This window comes from Carlito syrichta, unplaced genomic scaffold (assembly GCF_000164805.1).
Source record: "Carlito syrichta isolate Samal-C Ts95f unplaced genomic scaffold, Tarsius_syrichta-2.0.1 Scaffold303111, whole genome shotgun sequence".
Lineage (NCBI taxonomy): Eukaryota > Metazoa > Chordata > Mammalia > Primates > Tarsiidae > Carlito > Carlito syrichta.
In genome coordinates, this window is record NW_007247207.1 from 1,711,689 (window position 1) to 1,731,944 (window position 20,256).

At 41.7% G+C, this 20,256-nt stretch overlaps 1 protein-coding gene across 1 annotated transcript in view; it reads left to right on the top strand.

Moving 5' to 3' along the window:
- Nucleotides 1-20,256, top strand: part of SGPP2 (sphingosine-1-phosphate phosphatase 2) — a 109,705-nt gene that overhangs the window by 61,197 nt on the left and 28,252 nt on the right. Inside the window, exons 3-4 of the mRNA XM_008057709.2 lie at nt 9,225-9,404; nt 12,504-12,593. Of these exons, the coding sequence (XP_008055900.1) occupies nt 9,231-9,404; nt 12,504-12,593 (264 nt within the window). The 5' untranslated portion in view covers nt 9,225-9,230. The remainder of the gene's footprint in view (nt 1-9,224; nt 9,405-12,503; nt 12,594-20,256) is intronic.

The window sequence follows — 20,256 nt, forward strand, 5'->3', positions numbered from 1 at the left end:
TGAGGAGGTGAATTTTCAGCAGCTCTGTGGTGTGCATGCTTCCCTCTTCAGTGCCCTGTAGGGTGGCAGAATTGGACAGCACTTTTGAAGAAAAGACTATTACTAGTCCCAATAGCTTGCTTCTATTGGAATCAATATTTGAAGGCATTGTCAATAACATTTTGGAACAAGGGACTTCAAGGACACGTAGAAGAGATATGTCAGGCCGGGTACAGTGGCTCATGCCTATAATCCAAGCACTTTGGGAGGCTGAGGTGAGAGGATTGCCTGAACCCATAGGTTCGAGACCAGCCTGGGCAACTTGGTGAGACCTCGTCTCTACAGTAGATCAAAAAACTAGCTGGGCGTGGTGGCACATGCCTGTAGTTCCAGCTACTTAGAAGACTGAGGTAGAAGAATCACCTGAGTCCAGCAGATTGAGGCTGTGATGGCCATGAGTGTGCCACTGCACTCCTGCCTGGGTGACAGAGTGAGACTCCAATACACATACACACACACACACACACACACACACACACACTCTCTCTCTCTCTCTCTCTCTCTCTCTCTCTCTCTCTCTCTCTCTCACACACACACACACACAGAAGAGATACATCAGGACCCATCTTGATGTCTAGTTTCTCTTTGTTTTTTAAATCAAGATGTAATTTACATATCATGATAATTACCCTTTCAAAGTTACAACTCAGTATATTCATGAAGATGCACAACCATCACCACTAACTTCAGAACATTTTTATTCCCCTCAAGAAACCCTGTATCATGAGCACCCACTCCCTCTTCTCCCAATCCTAGGCAACCACTAATCTACTTTCTATCTCTAGATTTACCTACTCTGAAGATTTCATGTAAGCAGAATCATATAATGTGTGTCCTTTTGCAACTGGCTTCTTTCACTCCGCATATTGTTTTCAAGGTTCATCCATGTTGTAGCATGTATCTTTACTTCATTCCTTTTTATGGGCAAATACTACTCCATGGCAAGGATATACCACATTTTGCTTATCCATCTATCAATTGATAGACATTTGAGTTGTTTAAACTTTTTGACTACTGAGAAGAAATGATGCCAAGAATGTTCATGTACAAGTTTCTGTGAGGCCATGTGTTCTCTATTCTCTTGGGAATATACCTAGGAATAGAGTGATTGCGTATCTGGTGTCTCTTTATCCAAGTCATCATACTAGTAGCCTGAGAATAAAGAGAATGAGCTTAATCTGGATGAATTAAAAAACAGGATGGGTGTGTACTAGTAGAGAGGCTGTAGCCTTTGGGTTACATCTCATTGTTCTCTTGTCTATAACAGTTAATGACATAACCAATTCTTGACTTCTTTGAAATAAAACCATGGATAGATTATAAACCCCAGTGGTTTACAGTGTTTCTACTCCATGGGACCTGAAGGGCAATCACACACTCATTAGTTAACAGTGTACAGTGTGGGTCATGATTTTCCTATGGTGGAGAGGGCTGTGAGTATAGACTGGAGAAGGGAGAAAGATGTCAGAGTTTATCAAAAAACTTTTGAATGTATGAGGGGAGTGGTGTAATTTGAAAAGAGCCTCACGGTGCTCCCTTCATCCTGCAGAGGACTTAGCTCTTATTATGATCGCAGTGGAGTCTTCACTCTGATGGGATGAGGGTGCTTTGTGGGGAGGAGGACAGATGGGGGGGCAGCCAGCCAGCAGCAGAGTACAGGAAGATGAGAGTGTGGCTTTGTTTTTAGAAACCCTGTGACTGGCTTAATAGAAATAATGTTATTTCAAAGGATCTTCTGTTTTTGAAACTACTGACATTTTATTTATGTAAAATAAATAAAAGTAAAGCCCTGCTAATTGGAGATGTGCTAGCCACAGGACAGTGTCATTTTAGGTTGTTATAACCAGAAAGGGCCACTCTACTATAAGAAAATGCATTGTTTTCTCTGCCATCCCCACAGGAGCCCAGCCATCCTAAGCAGACTCTATGTTGGAAGTTCTTCCACACCGTGGAGACAAGTCTCATATTGACAGAATGGGTTCACTGGAAAAGCCTGGGATGAACAGTAGGCTACCCATTGGTCCAGATTTTCTTTCTTTCTACCTATATATTGTATGCATCCTGCAATTAGAGCAGAAGTAAGAAAACAGGCTAATTCCTCTTCAGGAAAACATATCCGATCTCCGTGCCATCCCTTGGCACCACGTAGGGGGACCCAGCCAGTTTGCTAAGGCGTTAATGATCTATAATTGCTTCCTGTGTTGCCTCTTCATTGATTCTCACTTTTATGTACAGACCTTTGGGGCCTCAGCCCAAAGGCGCGTGATGGATGATGGAATTTAATTGGGTCCCTTTAGGTAGGAGGGCCCTTCAACAATGCAGAGAAAAGTCCTCCATTTAGGGCAAGCCATTTCAAGTTAATCATTATACTCTTTTAACTGAGAGTGACATGGAGAAATAGTTCTCTTCTGCCATAGTAATTTTTTTGAAATGGACTTTTATTTTTTAGAACAACTTTCGCTTCACAGCAAAGTTGAGCACAAAGCACACAGTTCTCATATGCCCTCTCCCCAGCCCCCACACGCAACCACCCTCACTACCAAAATTTCCCACCAGAGTGGCACATTTGTTGTAATCAATGACCCTACGTTCACACATCATTATCATCCAAAGTACATAGAGTACACTAGGGTTTTCTCTTTGTTGTATGTTTGTGGGTTTTGGCAAATGTATAATGACATGTATCTACCATTATAGTATCACACAGAATAGTTTCACTGCCTAAAAATTCTCTGTGCTTTGCCTATATTTCTCCTTCCCCCCAACTCCTGGCAGCAACTGGACTTTGCACTATCTCTGTGGCCTCGCCTTTTCCAGAATATAATATAGTTGGAACATACTGCCTTTAGTCTTTTTAGGTTTTCTTCTTTTACCAAGTAAAACGTGTTTATATTTCCTCCATGTCTTTTCATGATTTGATAGCTCATTTCCTTCTAGCATCAAGTAACATTCCATTGTCTGGGTAAATCACTGTTTATTTATCCATTACCTACTGAAGGACATCTTGGTTGTTTCCAAGTTTTAACAACTGTGAATGAAACTGCTATACACATCCATGTGCAGGTTTTGTGTGTGTGTGGACATAAGTTTTTCAGTTTACTTGGATAAACCCCAAAAGTGTGATTGCTGGATCATGTGGTAAGAGTATGTTTGGTTTTGTAAGAAACTGCCAAACCGTCTTCTAAAGTGACTGTACCATTTTGCATTCCCAGTAGCAATGAATGAGAGTTCCTGTCATTCCACATCCTTGTCAACACTTTGTCTTATCAGTGTTTTGGTTAGCCATGCTAGTAGGTATATAGTGCTTTTTCTGACTTGTTTTAAGTTGCAATTCCCCAATGACATATGATGTTGAACAGCCATAGTAATATTTTAAAATCTTAGACCAAATTTTTAAATTCTGTCAGACCTAGTACCTCTTTTTTTTTAAAAGCATGATGCTGATGACTTATTGGATCAATAAATTGCAATAAACATACTTTTTGCTAATGTTTTAATTGATATTCTCTTTGAGAACAAAGATCTTGTCAGTCTTGTTCTCCATGGTGTTCCCTAAACAAGCACATTGTCTGGTCCATATAGTTCACTCACTACATATTATGAATGTAGTGGGTTGACTGGCAGCCTCTAAAAACTTTGCCCACATTTTAATCCTTGGAACCTGTGAACATTATTTGTTTTGGGAAAAGTTTGCTTATAGGTATAATTAAGTTAAGGATCTTGAACTGAGATGATCCTGGACTATCTGAGTGGGCCATTTCAATGGCAAGCATCCTTATAAGAGAAAGGCACAGGGAGAGATAAGAAAAACAGAAGAGGAGGAGATAGGAGAGGAGGAAGCAATGTGACCACACAGGCAGAGACTGCGGTGTTGTGGCTGCAATTCAAGAAGTGGCTACAGCCACTGGAAACTGGAAGAGACAAAGAAAGGACTCTGCCTCAAAACCTTCAGAACGAGTGTGGCCCTGCAGACCCCTTGATTTCAGACTTCTGACCTCTAAGCTCTAGGTATCCACTCATCTATTTTCATCTCTATGAAATTACTTTTTTTAACTTGCAATTGAATTTTTTAAAATAAATTGAATCATATAATGTGTGGTCTTTTGTGCCTGGCTTCCTAAACTTAGCCTAATAGCACCTCCTTTTATATTCTAAATATATTGTAATACTCCTTTTACTTTCATGAAATAAAATTCATAGATTATATGGCCTATGTATGCATATCTTATTTGTACAAAATAGCCTGCCTTATAATAAAAATAACTCTTAAAATATATAAATGCTGGGGCGTGGTCTTCACTAGACAATTCCATAGGGCAGCAGGATTCTTGACCCTGCTTTACTGTTTATAAGGCGGTGTCACTGTGAGTGTGCCAACAACAGTGGCTAGGACACATGTGAAGAGTCAGAGTCTCAGTACATAAAGCAGCATTTCCATTGGTGACCTGATCTCCCCCAGATGGTGAACAGCTCTTGATAAAGTTTCAAATAAACCAAAGTTCAGTCTTCCCTCAGTTTGCATGACGGTCATAGTCTTGGAAACTCCAGGGTATGTTCACACCTTGCAAGAAAATATTTAGTGTTTACTTATAAAACAGTGAGGCTCTCAGAGGATTACAAATGGGTTTTTCACCTACATGAATGTCTGGCAGAGTACTCAAGAGTCAAGTTAGACACAAAAACAGTGTTCATAGAGTTCCTGTGCATTGAGAGGCATGTAGCATCCCTGGCCTCCTCCCGCTAAATGCCAATGGTGCTGGCAATCACTGAGCTAACCAAGAATGCTCCCCAAGAGAGTACCCTTTCCTGCTGAAGACCAGGGCCTCAGCTCTTCTCAGTTTAAGACGCACTTCCCCATGCCTGACCACCTCAGGTCTTATATTCCATCAATTTATTTTTCTATCTAATTTGTGTAATTTCTTCTTATTTGTCATTCTCCCTACACTTATCAACCTGTTAAAAAAAAAAAAGATGGGTGTGGTGGCTCATGCTTGTAATTCCAGCACTTTGGGAAGCTGGGGGGGGGGGTGGATTACTTGAGTCCAGGAGTTCAAGACCAGCCTAAGCAGCATAGCAAGTCTTCATCTCTACAAAAAATAAATAAATTAGCTGGGCGTGGTACTGCGTACCCGTAGTCCCAGGTACTCAGGAAGTTGAAGCAGGAAGATGGCTTAAGCCCTGGAGTTTGAGACTCTGGTAAGCCATGTTTATGCCACTGCACTCCAGCCTGGGCAATAGAGTGAGATCCAGACCCAAAAGAATTTTATAAAAGGCCAGGCATGGTGGCTCATGCCTGGAATCCCAGCACTTCGTGAGGCCAAGGCAGGAGGGTTGCTTGAGCCCAGGAGTTCAAAGTTAGCCTGAGCAACATAGTGGGATATTGACTCTACAAAATTCAAAAAATTAGATAGGCATGGTAGCATGTGCTTGTAGTCCCAGCTACTTGGAATGCTGAGGAGGGAGGATTACCTGAGCATGGGAGGTTAAGGCTGTGGTGAACTGGGATTGTGCCACTGCACTTCAGCCTGAGCAAGAGTGAGATCCTGCCAAGGAAAGAAAATATTTTTCAAATCTCTCTTCTGCTCCATTCCTGCTAACCTACAGCATGCCTTTCTCTCTCACCTGGATTTTGCAATATTCTCTTAACTTATCTCCTTCCTTCAAGCCTGATGTCCTAATCCCCATTGTACCCTTGGATCTATCAGATACACAGATCAGGTCAGTCCAGGCCTCTGTCCATAATATCCAAGTAGACCAAAGATCTTCCCTACAACATAGTGTCTCCTCGCCAGGTCTGCCCCAGACATGTTCCTCACATTTCAGAAAAACTTTGAACCACCTTTTGAGATATGATTGGCAAACAATAAACTGTATGTATCTTGGAGCTTTATTGAGGTATAATTCATGTACAGTTCACTCATTTCAAACATATAGTTGGTAATTTTTAGTGTGTTCACAAAGTTGACCCATTTTGGCACATGTACCTATCCCTGAAATTATTACCACAATCAAGATAATATTTATCACCCTCAAAAGTCTTCTTATAGCCATTTATAATTTCTTCTCACCTCCCTAGCAACTGCTTATCTGTCTTCTGTCACTAAAATGTAGATTACATTTTCAAGAATTTTTTTTCTTTTTGAGTAGGAGTCTCACTCTGTCACCCATGCTGGAGTACAGTGGCATGCTCATGGCCACTGCAGCCTTGACCTGCTGGGCTCAGGCAATCCTTCCACCTTAGCCTTCTAAGTACCTGGAACTACAGGCATGCGCCATCATACCCAGCTAATATTTTGATCTATTGTAGAGACGAGGTCTCGCCATGTTGCCCAGGTTGGTCTTGAACCCATGTACTCTGGCAATCCTCTTGCCTCCACCTCCCAAAGTGCTGGAATTACAGGCGTGAGCCACCACACCTGGCTTCAAGAATTTTACATAAACAATTTAATATGTACTGTTTATCTTGTGATTTCTCTTAGTCTGGCTTCTTTATTCAACATAATCATTTTGAGGTTCATCCATGTTGAAAGCATACTTTTTAGAAACTACCAAACTGTTTTTCAAGATGGTTGTACCATTTTGTGTTTCTTTCATTGGCTATGAGAGTTCCAAGTGCTCCACATCCTCAACAGCATCCAATAGGGTCAGTCTCGTTAGTCTTAGCCATTCTAGTAGATGTGTAGTGGTGTGCCTCCTAGTTTAAAGTCCGGGGGTCCTAACCTCTAGGTAGTTCCCACTACATACCTGTTAATATCATTTCTCCAAACCATTGCTTCTGCTATTCTTGCAACTTGGATGCCTCTGTACCCATTTCTCATCTTATCTGAACCATCTTCCTTTAACATTCAGTGTCCTTGGCCTTCTAAGTTGAACCAGTGTGGTGTGTGTGTGTGTGTGTGTGTGTGTGTGTGTGTGTGTGTGTGTGAATATTTATATTTTTTCCTGTGGATGCATTTTAGAATTATGTGGATACTTTGTAACCCTTTTTGCATTATGATGAAATCCTCTGTTTATGTTACTGTTTTCCCTATTCAGGGATGGGGACCTGATACAAGGCTTGGCACGTCATAGGTTCATTGTCTTGAATGGCAATGGCAGAGACAGGATTCAATATTCTAAGGGTGGTGCTCCTCTAGGATTTGAAAATGTAGTTCTATTTTCTCTTGTTTAAAGAGCGCCGTGATTGCATTCCTTGTTTGAAATTTATAAATCAGAAACTGTGTAGGTATTGTAATATTTTTAAATGAAAAGAACAATCATCTTCATTCTTTAAAACACCCTTCAAACGTAGAAGTCGAAATATAAATAAAGTCAAAGGAACTCATGATCTTAGCAAAGAAATTAAACTTTATCTGAATGAGAGTTACCCACCTGGTCTTCACTTTATGATCTTAAGGTTTCCTGTCTCTGAGGATTTTAAATATTTTTGAGTGAACTAGAATTAGTCATTATGCCTGTAATATTTTTCTTAAGTGGGTGGGTGAGGAAGGTGCAAGGCTGAGAAATTTATTTTAAGCAGCTTCTGAGAAATTCTCAGTAGTAAATAATATCTGCAAGTTTTTCAACTCCCCAGATAATAGTCAGTTCGATGTGGTTTTTACAGGTTCACAGGAGGGAGACAGAAACATAAAAAGAGTGAGCTGGTTTCCAGGAGAGAAGTTCCTGGTAATAAGGGGATGGTAAGGAGATTGAGTTTCAAAGTCCGATTAGAAATTGTGGCTATGGAATTTGAAGTAATTGTCACTGAGGCTTTGTAGCCTGTGGATCTGGCCTGCTGTGCACAGGCAGTGGGTCTTGATTTTTAACCCAGAGCAAAGTGGCAGTGGAATACAAAAACATATGCAGCGCCTTCTAGGGGATACTGGGTTTGCTGGAATAATGCTCAGAATTAACCAGCAACTAAAAGTTAAGAGAAAGCACCAGGATGTGGGAACTCCTAAAGCAGCAGACCAGCTGACGATGATGAAGGTGATTTTTAAATAGTCCTTTATAGTGGGGTTTGTTCCAAAGCAAGGTAGCATCGTTATCACAAGCTAAATAAAATCAACTAAAGCCCATGACAGGGATCTGTCTAAGAATACCACACAGAGCAGTGCTTCTCAAATTCTCCTGTGCACACAAATCACTGGGTGCTCTTGTGAAAATTGAGACTCTAATTCAGGAGGTCTAGGGAGGACCCTGAGACTCTGCATTTTAAAACAGTCCCGAGTGGGAGTGGTGCTGCCAGTCTTTGGACCATACTTTGAGTTGCAAAGGCAGATACCCAAGTAACCATGTTGCTCTTTCTGCTTTCATAATAGATCATGAAATTGTCCTGTAAATATCTTTGAGAAAATAAATAAGTTTGTTGTTAATGGTCCTATCATTTTTGGAGGATATAGACATCAAATTCTGATTTCTATTTTAGTGTTTTTTTTTTAAAGGGGTGGGCGGAGATTTCTTCAGGAAAAAATCATTTGAAAAAACTTCATATTGAGTTGTCTTTATTTTAGGATTGAAAATATCCATGCCATGTATTTAACTGATTACAGAATGAATTTAACTTAAATCCAGTATATCGCTTATATACAATAGTGGCATTCAAAAACTGTCTAATTAGATTTTCCATAAGAACAATCACTTCTGTGGTTAAAATTTGAAAACACACACTGCCTGGCATAAGTATTAGATTATCTTTAGCTCAGGACCATCCCGGGTTTGGGGTTAACATGGTATGGTGATTTAAAGCATAGACTCTGAAGCCAGATTTCCTGGCTTCTAATCCTGGTTCTGCCAATGACTGACTGTGTGCCTTGAACAAGTGGGCGGTAGTTTACTCATCAATTAAATGGGTCTGCATTCTACAGGTGTTATTGGATCAAGTCAGTTAATATCCATAAAGATCCTAGAACAGTGCCCAGCACATTTATGAGCTATGTGTTTGTTAAATATATGATTAAAATAAATAATATATGCATTCATGTCATATCTTATTTGCTCAGTGGTCCTGTGGGACCTAGAAAGCCTGTTATCTTTTTACCTGCTAAGATATCCAACAAGACTTTCCCATTAAGTATCTGGTCAAAGAGAAAGGCAACAAACTTTCCAGGTAACAAACTGGGAATCCCAAAATAAATCCGTGATATTTAGAAACACATTCATTTTCCTTATTTGGTTAGATTTACGTCATTCCTTTGGTTTTGCAGTTGGTGATGTATATTGGCCAGGTGGCTAAGGATATCTTGAAGTGGCCCCGTCCCTCTTCCCCTCCCGTCGTGAGACTTGAAAAGAGAGTGATTGCTGAATATGGAATGCCGTCCACCCACGCCATGGCGGCCACTGCCATTGCCTCCACACTCCTCATCTCTACTGTGGACAGATATCAGGTAAGGCGGCCTTATCTTCCTCCCTTCTGGGTCCTAGGCCACCCATCTACTGAGGCAGCAAATAGAGGTTGCACTTCAGAATTTTCTCATAAAGCTGCTTTGAAGGGACCTCAAGGTTTATGCAACAAAGACTAAGAGGAGCTGAAACCTATTAAGCTATTTCTGTCAATCAACTCATAAATAAAGTGACCATATAATTTAGCATCCAAATCAAGTTATGCCTGAGAGTGAACATGGTACCGTTAATAATGGCACCAGGACAGCTAGCTAGCATGAGCTGTCCCCGGTGACCAGCGAGTATCGTCACCCTAAGCTGCTTGACGAGACAGCACTTGAATCAGTGCTCTCATCCTTTCTCTGCAACAGATGCAAAGAGTTTATGGTCCTAATAAATGATCCCCCAGGGCTGAGATGCTTCCACTAAATTTCTCTGCCAGACTCCCCAGGGCCTGAGGCAACAAAGAGTCTATGCCACATTAGCCTCCAAGAATGCCTTGGTCCCTGGCTAGGGCTCAACCACTACAAATGACAGCTCCAAGTTTTCCAGAACTGTCTAAATGGCAGGAGATTCATAAATGTTGAAAACAGAAGAATGTTACTTAATATCTGCTTAACTGTCAATTATAGTAAGACTTTTACAAAGTTATGTTATCGCTGCAAGGAAAGGGTCTCTTCTCCTTTTTTGAGATCTGTTGCTTTAATTTTGTGTTTACTTTCATAAAATATATGTTTTACCTGTTGGAAGTTTTAGATTTCATTAAATCTAGCAGTCTTGGAGATCAATGGAGGTATTGTTTTGCCCAGGGGCATTCCTGTTTGAAGTTGTGCTGAAACAGGGATGTCAGCCTGATGTGGTGGAAAAGGTCAGGACTAGTGTAGATTCCTAGCTCTACCTGGTCACCTGGGTTTAGACCTCCGTTTCCTGTATAAGAAAGGGACAGTTACAAGGAATATATGTGACTAGATATAATCTTTTTTTTTTTTTAATCGGGGTCTCACTGTGGTCCCCAGGCTGGAGTGCAGTGGCATGATCACAGCTTACCGCAGCCTCAACTTTCCAGGCTCAGGAGATCCTTCTGCCTCAGCCTTCTGAGTAGCTGGGACTACAGGAGCACACCACCATGAATGGCTAATTTTTTTACTTTTGTAGAGACAAGGTCTCACCATGTTGCCTAGGCTGGTCTCAAATGCCTGAGCTCAAGCAATTCTCCCGTCTTGGCCTCCCAAATTGCTGGGATTACAGGCATGAACCATCATGCATAACCCCTATTTTATTTTTAATAATCACAGTATTGAGCTATTTGGGTTGTTTGTTCAGAAATAACTCTAAATATTAGTTTTTTTTATATGAATATGTGTCGAGGCTAATGCCCAAATTCTAATTTCTGGTTACATTAACGCATCAATTTTAACACCTTTTGATTAAAATCTGAGGCTCAGTGAGTGATGACCCTTAGGAAAAGACATGCAACCGGAAGTTGCTCTTGTATGTTTACTTGGAAAAGAGCACTCTAGACTTGGGCTCGGAAGGTGTGTCTTCTGGTTCTGCCACTTCCTGGCTGTGTGACTTCAGGCAGATCATTTCACCTCTACAAGCCCCAACTGCTGTTGTGAGGATCAGATGGGATAATTGACAGGAAAGTATCTTTGTGATCAAGTTTCTTACTAATGTAATCTATTGTCATGGTTAAGGGCTTCCTCATTTGTAAAATGGGGCTAATAATAGAGCCTGCTTCATGGGGTCATGTGAAGATGAAATGAGATAAAAGCATAAGGTGCTTTGCATAATGTAGACAGTGCTCTCTCGTCTGTGATCTAATCATTATGGAATACCACAGAAGCCAGCCACTTGAAGCAAGTAGATTATGTCTCCCCATCTCGCTTATCAGCAGGGTGTCTGTGTGTTCCTTATGTGACTCAGCATTAGCCAAATTCCTCCAGCGGCTATTACAACTCACCAGCAAATATGGAGGATGAATAGAGTCTGCACTGGCGCTTTGATGTCTGTATGTAAATATGCCAGTTTTAATTTAGGCCCATTGGCCCTGGGTCTCCTAGGTCTCCTCGAGAAGTTACCTGTTGGAACTTTCTGATTATAGCCCTGGCCATCTACCTTGTCCCTGGGTCAAATTGTTTATTTCTTAAGTTCTAATTTAAGGATAAATAGAAATAGGCCAGGTACCTGGGGCTGATACATGTAATCTCAGCATTTTGAGAGGCCAATGCAGAAGGATTGCTTGAGCCCAGGAGTTTGAGACCAGCCTGGGCAACATAGCAAGACCTTGTCTCTATTTATAAAAAAAGCAAATGGATAAAATATATTTTACAAAAAGAATGGGTAGAAATAAATATAATTCACTCCTCTAAAACTGCCAGCACAATAGCTATGATCATTAGTCTTTTTTTTTTTTAATTTTGAGTTGGGGTCTCACTCTGTCACCCAGGCTGGAGTGCAGTGGCACACTCACAGCCACTGCAGCCTCGACGTGCTGGGTTATGCGATCCTTCTGCTCAGCCTTCCAAGTAGCTGGATCTGCAGGTGTGCGCCACCACACCTGGCTAAGTTTTTGATTTATTGAAGAGATGAGATCTTTCCATGTTGCTCAGGCTGGTCTCGAACCCATGGACTCAGGCAATCTTCTCACCTCAGTCTCCCAAAGTTCTGGGATTGTAGGTGTGAGCCACCATGCCTGGCCTGATCATCAGTCTTAAAGCCAAATCCTGGGCTGGGTGTAGTGGCTCACACCTGTTATCCTAGCACTTGGGGAGGCCAATGCAGGAGAATCACTTAAGGACAGGAGTTCGAAACCAGCCTGGGCAACATAGTGAGACTCTGTCTCTACCCAAAAAAAAGTTAAACCCTACTATGTCTCCTTTGCATGTAACTTCCCCCAGAACTACATTCCTGGTCATTTTCCCCTTCTCTTTCTTCTGTTTCCCCATTTTAAAAAATGTTTTTGGATAATCTGATTGCTGATCCAGAAAATACAACATTCAGACTAACAAATATGACCAATGAATCCTGTTCCCACCTACAACATCAAATTGTATTTGCCTGAGCATGCTTTAATGCCCTTGTTTCCTCTTCTCCCCCTGCAGTATCCTTTTGTTTTGGGATTGATGATGGCTGTGGTGTTTTCCACCTTGGTGTGTCTCAGTCGGCTCTACACTGGGATGCACACTGTCCTGGTAAGGCTTTGTGGTCAGGTTTTGCAGTGATTATGTGAATAATATTATGGTCAGTGTGTCAGTGTGTTCCTCATGCTACTAATTTGTAAAAAATTATTTGCAAAAAAATAAAATAAAATAAAAAATTATTTGCATATGTAATTATATTTCTCATCAGGCCAATGAATGAAGTAATTATCATGTTAGGGCATACGCATAATTATAGTTATGAAACATTAAGATAATATAAACACGACTGAGCCAGGCTAAACCCTCAGGTAGACTTTGAAGATGGGCTAGGATGGCAACAGACACTCAGGTAATTTACTTTAACGTTGGATTGCTGATGGTGCAACATGCAGTACAGAAAACACACCCAAGGTCAAGGACACAAGTGAGTAGACATAGTTCCCACTTAGGTCCTCACAAAGATGAGCCTAAAGTTAGGGGTCTCCTCTGCTGCCCTTGCCAGGTCAGAAGAGCCCAGAATCATGGTTTCACTTCTTTCCGTACTGTTTTAGCTGGAGACGGTGGTAGAAACAGGGAGACACATCTGTATTTAGAGATTCGTTTATTCTTTACCATATTGGGAATGTTTCCTAGAGCTGCCACGATGAACACAGCTAAAATTACTTGAGAATTTCTATTTCCCAGTGCACCTGCCAACTGCCATGAAGTTCCAGAGCCTACGGCTGGCCCTGGCTTGCCACAGGGACACTATTCATCATTGTAATTGGTACAAGAAAGATCTCAAGAAATGGGTCCTTGTGCATTATGTGAAGCTCAAAAATTAAATTGGCAAAATACTTCAGAGGGAAAGGCAACTAACCTTCACGAGCCTTCCCATGTCTTTCCCTGGAGCCTGGTGTGGGTTTCATGGGAAAGGTGAAAGGGAGGGGCGGAGGGGCAGAACAGATTTAGGATGGTCATTTATCAAAATGAGCAGAGGCAGAGAACCGAGAGGAAGTGACCCAGAGACAGGGAGCATATGGCCTCCCAAAAGTCCATCAGGAGCAATGCCACGCTTTCCTCTTAAAATGCAAAGGGAGGCGCAGCCAGCAACTGAGTCAGGGACAGGACTTGGGAGAGGCAAGCGAGGCTCAAAATATAAGAGGTGCTTAAAAACTCAGTAATTGAGATAAACAACCTTCTTTTTTTTTTTGAGTTGGAGTCTCACTCTGTCACCCAGACTGGCATGCAGTGGCACGCTCATGGCCACCGCAGCCTTGACCTGTTGGGCTCAGACCATCCTTCTGCCTCAGCTTTCCAAGTAGCTGGAACTACAGGCACACGCTACAATGCCCAACTTATTTTTGGATTTATTGTAGAGACAAGATCTTCCCAAGTTTCCCAGGCTGGTCTCAAACCCCTGAGCTCAGGCAATCCTCTCGCCTTGGCCTCACAAAGTGCTGAGATTACAGGCTTGAGCCACTGCACCTAGCAAGACAATCTTAAAGCATTTTTTAAAAATCAAAATTAATACAAAAAATCCATGATGAACAAAATGTTCAAATTTTAAGTAAAGATGAGCTCTGACCTTGCATCTGCTCACCTCTGCCTCACCTGCCTCACCTGAGGCCTGGCCATGACCTGAGTACTGTTTGGGTGAAAAGGGGCCCAGACCTTGAAAATGAGGCGATTATGGGCCTGTCTTATTATTCTACCTACCAAGGCACATCCCTGCTGGCCCCATCCCATGTCACACTGCACCTGGTGACTCCTGAGACCAAAGGGAGAAGGGGACAAGAGAGTTCTCAATTTGCAGTACTACTGCTTCCCATTACAAACACGGTCTCTCAGCCGGGCTTGGTGGCTCAGCCTGTAATCCCCGCGCTTTGGGAGGCTGAGGTGAGTGGATTGCCTGAGCCCGCGAGTTCGACACCCACCTAGGCAACTTGGCGAGACCTCATCTCTACAATAAATCAAAAAAAATTAGCTGGACATGGTAGCGCACACCTGTAGTTCCGGCTACTTGGAAGGCTAAGGCGGAAGGATCGCAGGAGCCCAGCAGGTCAAGGCTGCGGTGGCCGAGAGCGGCCACTGCACTCCAATCTGGGCGACAGAGTGAGACTCCAACTCAAAAAAACAAAAACAAACAAACAAACAAAAAACAAATACGGTCTCTCCAAACACTTCAATATGGAATTAAGGCAAACTCTATCCTAGGTGTCCTGGCATTTCTTTTATCTGGAGCTACTTTTTAACTTCCATGGGCATTAATAAAAAAAAATAAAAAATCTTGGGGACTCAGGTTAAAAGGTAAATCAAAGTAAACATGAGAATGTAAAGCTACAAACATGTACACAAAACCCTCCTCAATTTAAATACTGCTACATTTTTAAATTTTCTTTTTTAAAGCGGCTTATGGGGGTAGGGATGCAGAGATTTGTGGAACGATAGATTAGGCTTCTCATTCAGATGCAAGGAATGGGTACAGCCTCCTTTTTGGGGACTTCTGTCCCAAAAGGACATGGAGCAAGGGGCCACAGCAGCTATTTATTCCACCAGCCCCAATCTGTTCTACTGTTGGGCCAGGGCTTCTTTCACATTCATAATTTTATTCATAAAGATCTTGGACTCTGACTCGGGCTCAAGCCCAGGCGCCAGTCAGGCTACAGGACCAGAGCGTGGCCCAGGGCGTGATGGCACATGATTTCTAGTAGAAGGGAATGGTTGTTTTTAACAGTGGGATAAAATTAAGTTCTGGGCTAGTAGTCTTTTTTATTCGGCAGCAACTTAATAAGCTCCTACAGGATGCCAGGCTTGGAGTTCCATCTGGGAGATACTGTGGTAAACAGAGACACCCCACCCTCCTGGGTCTCCAAGTCTGTTGAAGGAGACAGATATATACACTGCTGATTACTTGATATGATGAGTAGTATCATTAGCATGGGACAGCTGGATTTAGCCAACTAAGGTAGGATGCCTGGCTCCCAGACCCCTCACAATCTCTAGGGACTGTCATTTCTAACGGATGTCAACCATAGCTGCATATTCAAATCCCATGGAAAATTAAAAAAAAAAAAAAAGCATATCTCTGGAGATATCTTTATATCCATGTTCAGAACATTATTCGCAGTAGCCAAAAGGTGGAAGCAACCCCAGTGTTCATCAATCAATGAACTGACAAAAAAACTACTCAGAGATGTAGTTCAGTTTCAGACCACCTCAACAAAACAAATATCACAACAAAGCAAATATCTCAATAAAATGTCATAGATTTTTTTTGATTTCCCAGTGCATATAAAAGTTATGTTTACATTATTCTGTAGTCTGTTAAGTGTGCAATCATATTCTTTAAAAATGACATACTTTGATTTAAAACACTTTATTGCTAAAGATGCTAATGCTCATCTGAGCCTTCAGTGAGTCATAATCTTTTTTGGTGGTGGAGGGACTTATCTTGATGTTGATAGTTGCTAACTGATGGCTGGTAGTGATTGCTGAAAGCTGGGGTGACTGTAGCAATTTCTTAAAATAAGAAAACAAAGTTTGTCACATCAATTAACTATTCCTTTCACGAAAGATTACTCCATAGCATGCAATGCTGTTTGATAGCACTTTTACCCACAGTGAAATGTCTTTCATAATTTGTGTCAATTCTCTCAAACCCGACCACGCCTTTATCAACTAAGTTTATGTAATATTCTGAGTCCTTTATTGTGATTTCAACAATGACCTCAGAATTCTCACCAAGGGTAGAGTCCATCCAAGAATCCACTTTCTTTGTTCATCCATAGGAAGCAACTCCTCATTCTTAAAAGTTTTTTGTTTTGTTTTGTTTTGTTTTTTGAGTTGGAGTCTCACTCTGTCACCCAGACTGGAATGCAGTGGCACGCTCCCGGCCACCACAGCCTCGACCTGCTGGGCTCCTGCGATCCTTCTGCCTCAGCCTTCCAAGTAGCCAGAACTCCAGGCGCGTGCTACCACACCCGGCTAATTTTTTTTTATTTATTGTAGAGATGAGGTCTCGCCAAGTTGCCCAGGTGGGTCTCGAACCCACAGGCTCAGGCAATCCACTCACCTCAGCCTCCCAAAACGCGGGATTACAGGCTGAGCCACCGAGCCCGGCTTCTTTCAAATTTTATCATGAGATTGCAGCAATTCAGTCACATCTTTAGGATCTACTTCTCATTCTAGTTCTCTGACTGTTTCTACCACATCTGCAGTTACTCCCTCCACGCAAGTTTTGAACCCCTCGAAGTCATCCACAATGGTTGGAATCGACTTCTTCTAAACTCCTGTTCATGTTGATATTTTGACCTCCTTCCATGTGGTATCTAGAATGGTGAATCCTTTCCAGATGCTTTCCAATTTACTTTGCCCAGATTCATCAGAGCAATCACTAGCTATATCCTCATGAAATGTCATAAATAATAAGACTTGAAAGTTGAAATGATTCCTTGATCCATAGGTAGCAGAATGGGTGTTGTGTTAGCAGGCATGAAAACAACATATATCTCCTTATATCTTGGGTGGCCAGGTACATTGTCAACGAGTGATATTTGGAAAGAAATCTTATTTTCTGAGCAATAGATCTCAACAATAGGCTTAAAATGTTCAGTAAACCATATTATAAATCCATGTGCTGTCATCCAGGCTTTGCTCTCCCATTAATAGAGCGAAAGAAGAGTAGATTTCACATAATTTTTAAGGGCCCTAGGATACTCAGAATGGTAAATGAGCACTGGCTTCAACTTAAAGTCACCAGCTGCATCATTCCCTAACAAGAAAGTCAGCTCAGCCTGTCTGTTTAAGCTTTGAAGCCAGGCACTGGCTTCTCTTCTCTAGCTATGAAAGAAGATGTCATCTTCTTCCCATGTAAGTCTGTTTTATCTACACTGAAAATCTGTCCTCTAGTTTAGTCACCATTATCAGTCATCTTATCTAGAACTGGGTAACTTGCTGCAGCTTCTACTTGCTGCTTCACCTTGCACCTTTATTTCTGGAGACAGCGTCTTTCCTTAAACTTCATGAACCAAACTCTGCTAGCATCAAACTTTTCTTCTCCAGCTTTCTTACCTCTCTCTGCCATCTTACAATTGAAGAGAGTTAGGGCCTTGCTCTTTGGCTTAAAGAGAGTATTGTTGCCAGTTTGATCTTCTATACAGACCACTAAAACTTTCCCCATATCAGCAATAAGGCTGCCTCACTTTCTTATCATTTTTGTGTTCACTGCAGTAGCACTTAAAGTATTTCTCCAGAACTTTTTTTTTTTGCTTTCACAATTTGGCTAACTGGTGCCAGAGGCCTAGCTTTCAGCCTAACTTGGCTCTTGACATGCTTTCCTCACAAAGCTAACTCATTTCTAGCTTTGGAGTTAAAGTGGGAGGCATGTGACTCTTCCTTTCACTTGAATACTTAGAAGCCATTGTAGGATTATTACTGTCCTAATTTCAATACTGTTATGTGTCAGGGAATAGGGAAGTCCTAGGAGAAGGAGAAAGACAAAGGAACGACAGGTCACTGGAGCAGTCAGAACACATGCAACATAGATTGATTAAGTTCACCATTTTATAGGGGAGCATTTCATGGTACCCCAAAACAATTACAATAGGAGCAATAAAGATCACTAATCATAGGTCATTATAACAGATATAATAATAGTAATAAAAAATTCAAAAGGTTGAGAGAATTACTAAAATATGACACAGAGACATAAAGTGAGCTCAGGCTATTGGAAAAATGATGCTAATAGACTTGCTGGTCACAGGGTTGCTACAAACCTTCAATTTGTTAATAATAATAATAATACATGAGATCTGTGAAGTACCATAAAGCAAAGAGCAATAAAAGGAGATGTGTCTGTATACATACAGTGAAATATTATTGAGCCTTAAAAAGGAAGGAAATTCTGGCACATTCTACAACCATGGATAAGCCTTGACAACATTATGCTAAGTGAAATAAGCTAGTTACAAAAGGATAAATGTTATATGATGTCACTCATATGAGGTACCTAGAGTAATCAAATTCATGGAGACATAAAGCAGAGTGGTGGTTGCCAGGGGAGGGGATGAGGGAGGAATGGAAAATTATTATTTAATGTCTGCAGAGCTTCAGTTTTATAAGATGAAAAGAGCTCTGGAATTGGATGGTGATAATGGTTGCAAAACAATATAAATGTTATTTGTATTATTATATATATATATATATATATATATATATGGAGGTGAGTCCTAGGTTTAGGCATTTTTTTAAAAGCTCTCTGGTTGACTATGATGTGCAGCCAGGGTAGAGAGTTATTCTCTGGATTCATGAGGATCATTCTTTCGTGCTGGACACAGGCATGCATTTGAACAAATCAGGGTTGGAGGGAGTAAGGAACACAGAGTCAGATACTGTGTAGGCATCCAAAGAGACCACATCATGAATACCCAGATTGCACACAGCTTTGATGCTCATGGCATATAAGTTCATCGTGCCTGCTTTATGTAATTGGTTCTCTGTGCAGACAGGAAAAGCAGTTCATGGAGAGAAATAACTTGCTGATCTCACCCCTTAAGAAATGACTCCTTGTTAGACATCATTTGGTGTTCCTGTCAAGGCTTTGCTGACAGGCTCTACCAAGACTCCTGGGCAGACCTGAGTGATTCATGGGGAGGCACTAAACCTGCATGCCAGTGTCCTCATCCTCACTAAACCAGATCTGGCCCCACCTCAGGGAGGGTGTCCCCGTCTACTAAGATGCCCTAGCCAGAAACCTGGGTAACACCCCAGCTCCTCCCTTCCCACACCTCTGTCAGTCAGGCAGTCACCAAGCTGAATCAGTTCTGGCTCTTAAATATGTCTCAAGCTGTTCTTACTCCAAATCTGTTTATGCTATTCTATGCATGGAGAAATTTCTTTATCTTCTGCTGGATGTGAACAACAGTGCTTCCCATTTGTGAGCAGCAGTCACTGGGGCACATTAGGGGAATTGGACTTTGAGGGAAGTCAGCATTGTTCATGCCAGAACATGGAATTGAAACATGGGGGTCCCAGTGACACCACTGAACGCCTGACTGTTCCACTCCTGGGGCCGCCCTGCCTCCAGGGTCATCATTCAAGGTAAAACAAAGTTCCTCATTGCTTAAGCCAGTTTTTATTGAGGTCTTACATGTCCTATAGCAGAAAGCATTCTAAGCGAAGCAATTATTTACTGAAACCACTTTTTTTAAGGTATAATTTTGTGTTATCTTGGTTTGAAGAATAAACCGATTGCAGCCAGCTGATGGAAAAAAGAGAGAGAAAAGAAAGGGTAGAATGTCTTGGAAGGACTGGGGTGGCTCATAGAATTTAATACAAGGTCGAACTAAGCTTCAAGAAGGGCCAGAAGCAGGGTGGCTTTGAGGTTGGTCGTTGTGATCCCTATGGAGTGCCACGTCCACAAATCTGAGCTCCTGACAGCTCCTTCCTCAGATCAAAACTCTAATGAACTGAGGTGAGACTTGGACCAGTGAGCTTTGGGAGAGAATGGAGTCACAGAGCAAAAATAGGCTCCTGGGTGTCACCCCAGGGCAATGTCCTGAGAGCAGGGACTAGAACTAGCCCAATAAGTTCACCACAGTTGAGTGTGTCCAAACGTCAAATGGTTACCTTTTGCATGAGTCTGGACTCCTTGAGCGAAAACAACAGGCACCAACTTATACCGGTTTAAGCGTAAAGGAAAATTCATTGCTTTTTTTTTTTTTTTTTTTTTTTT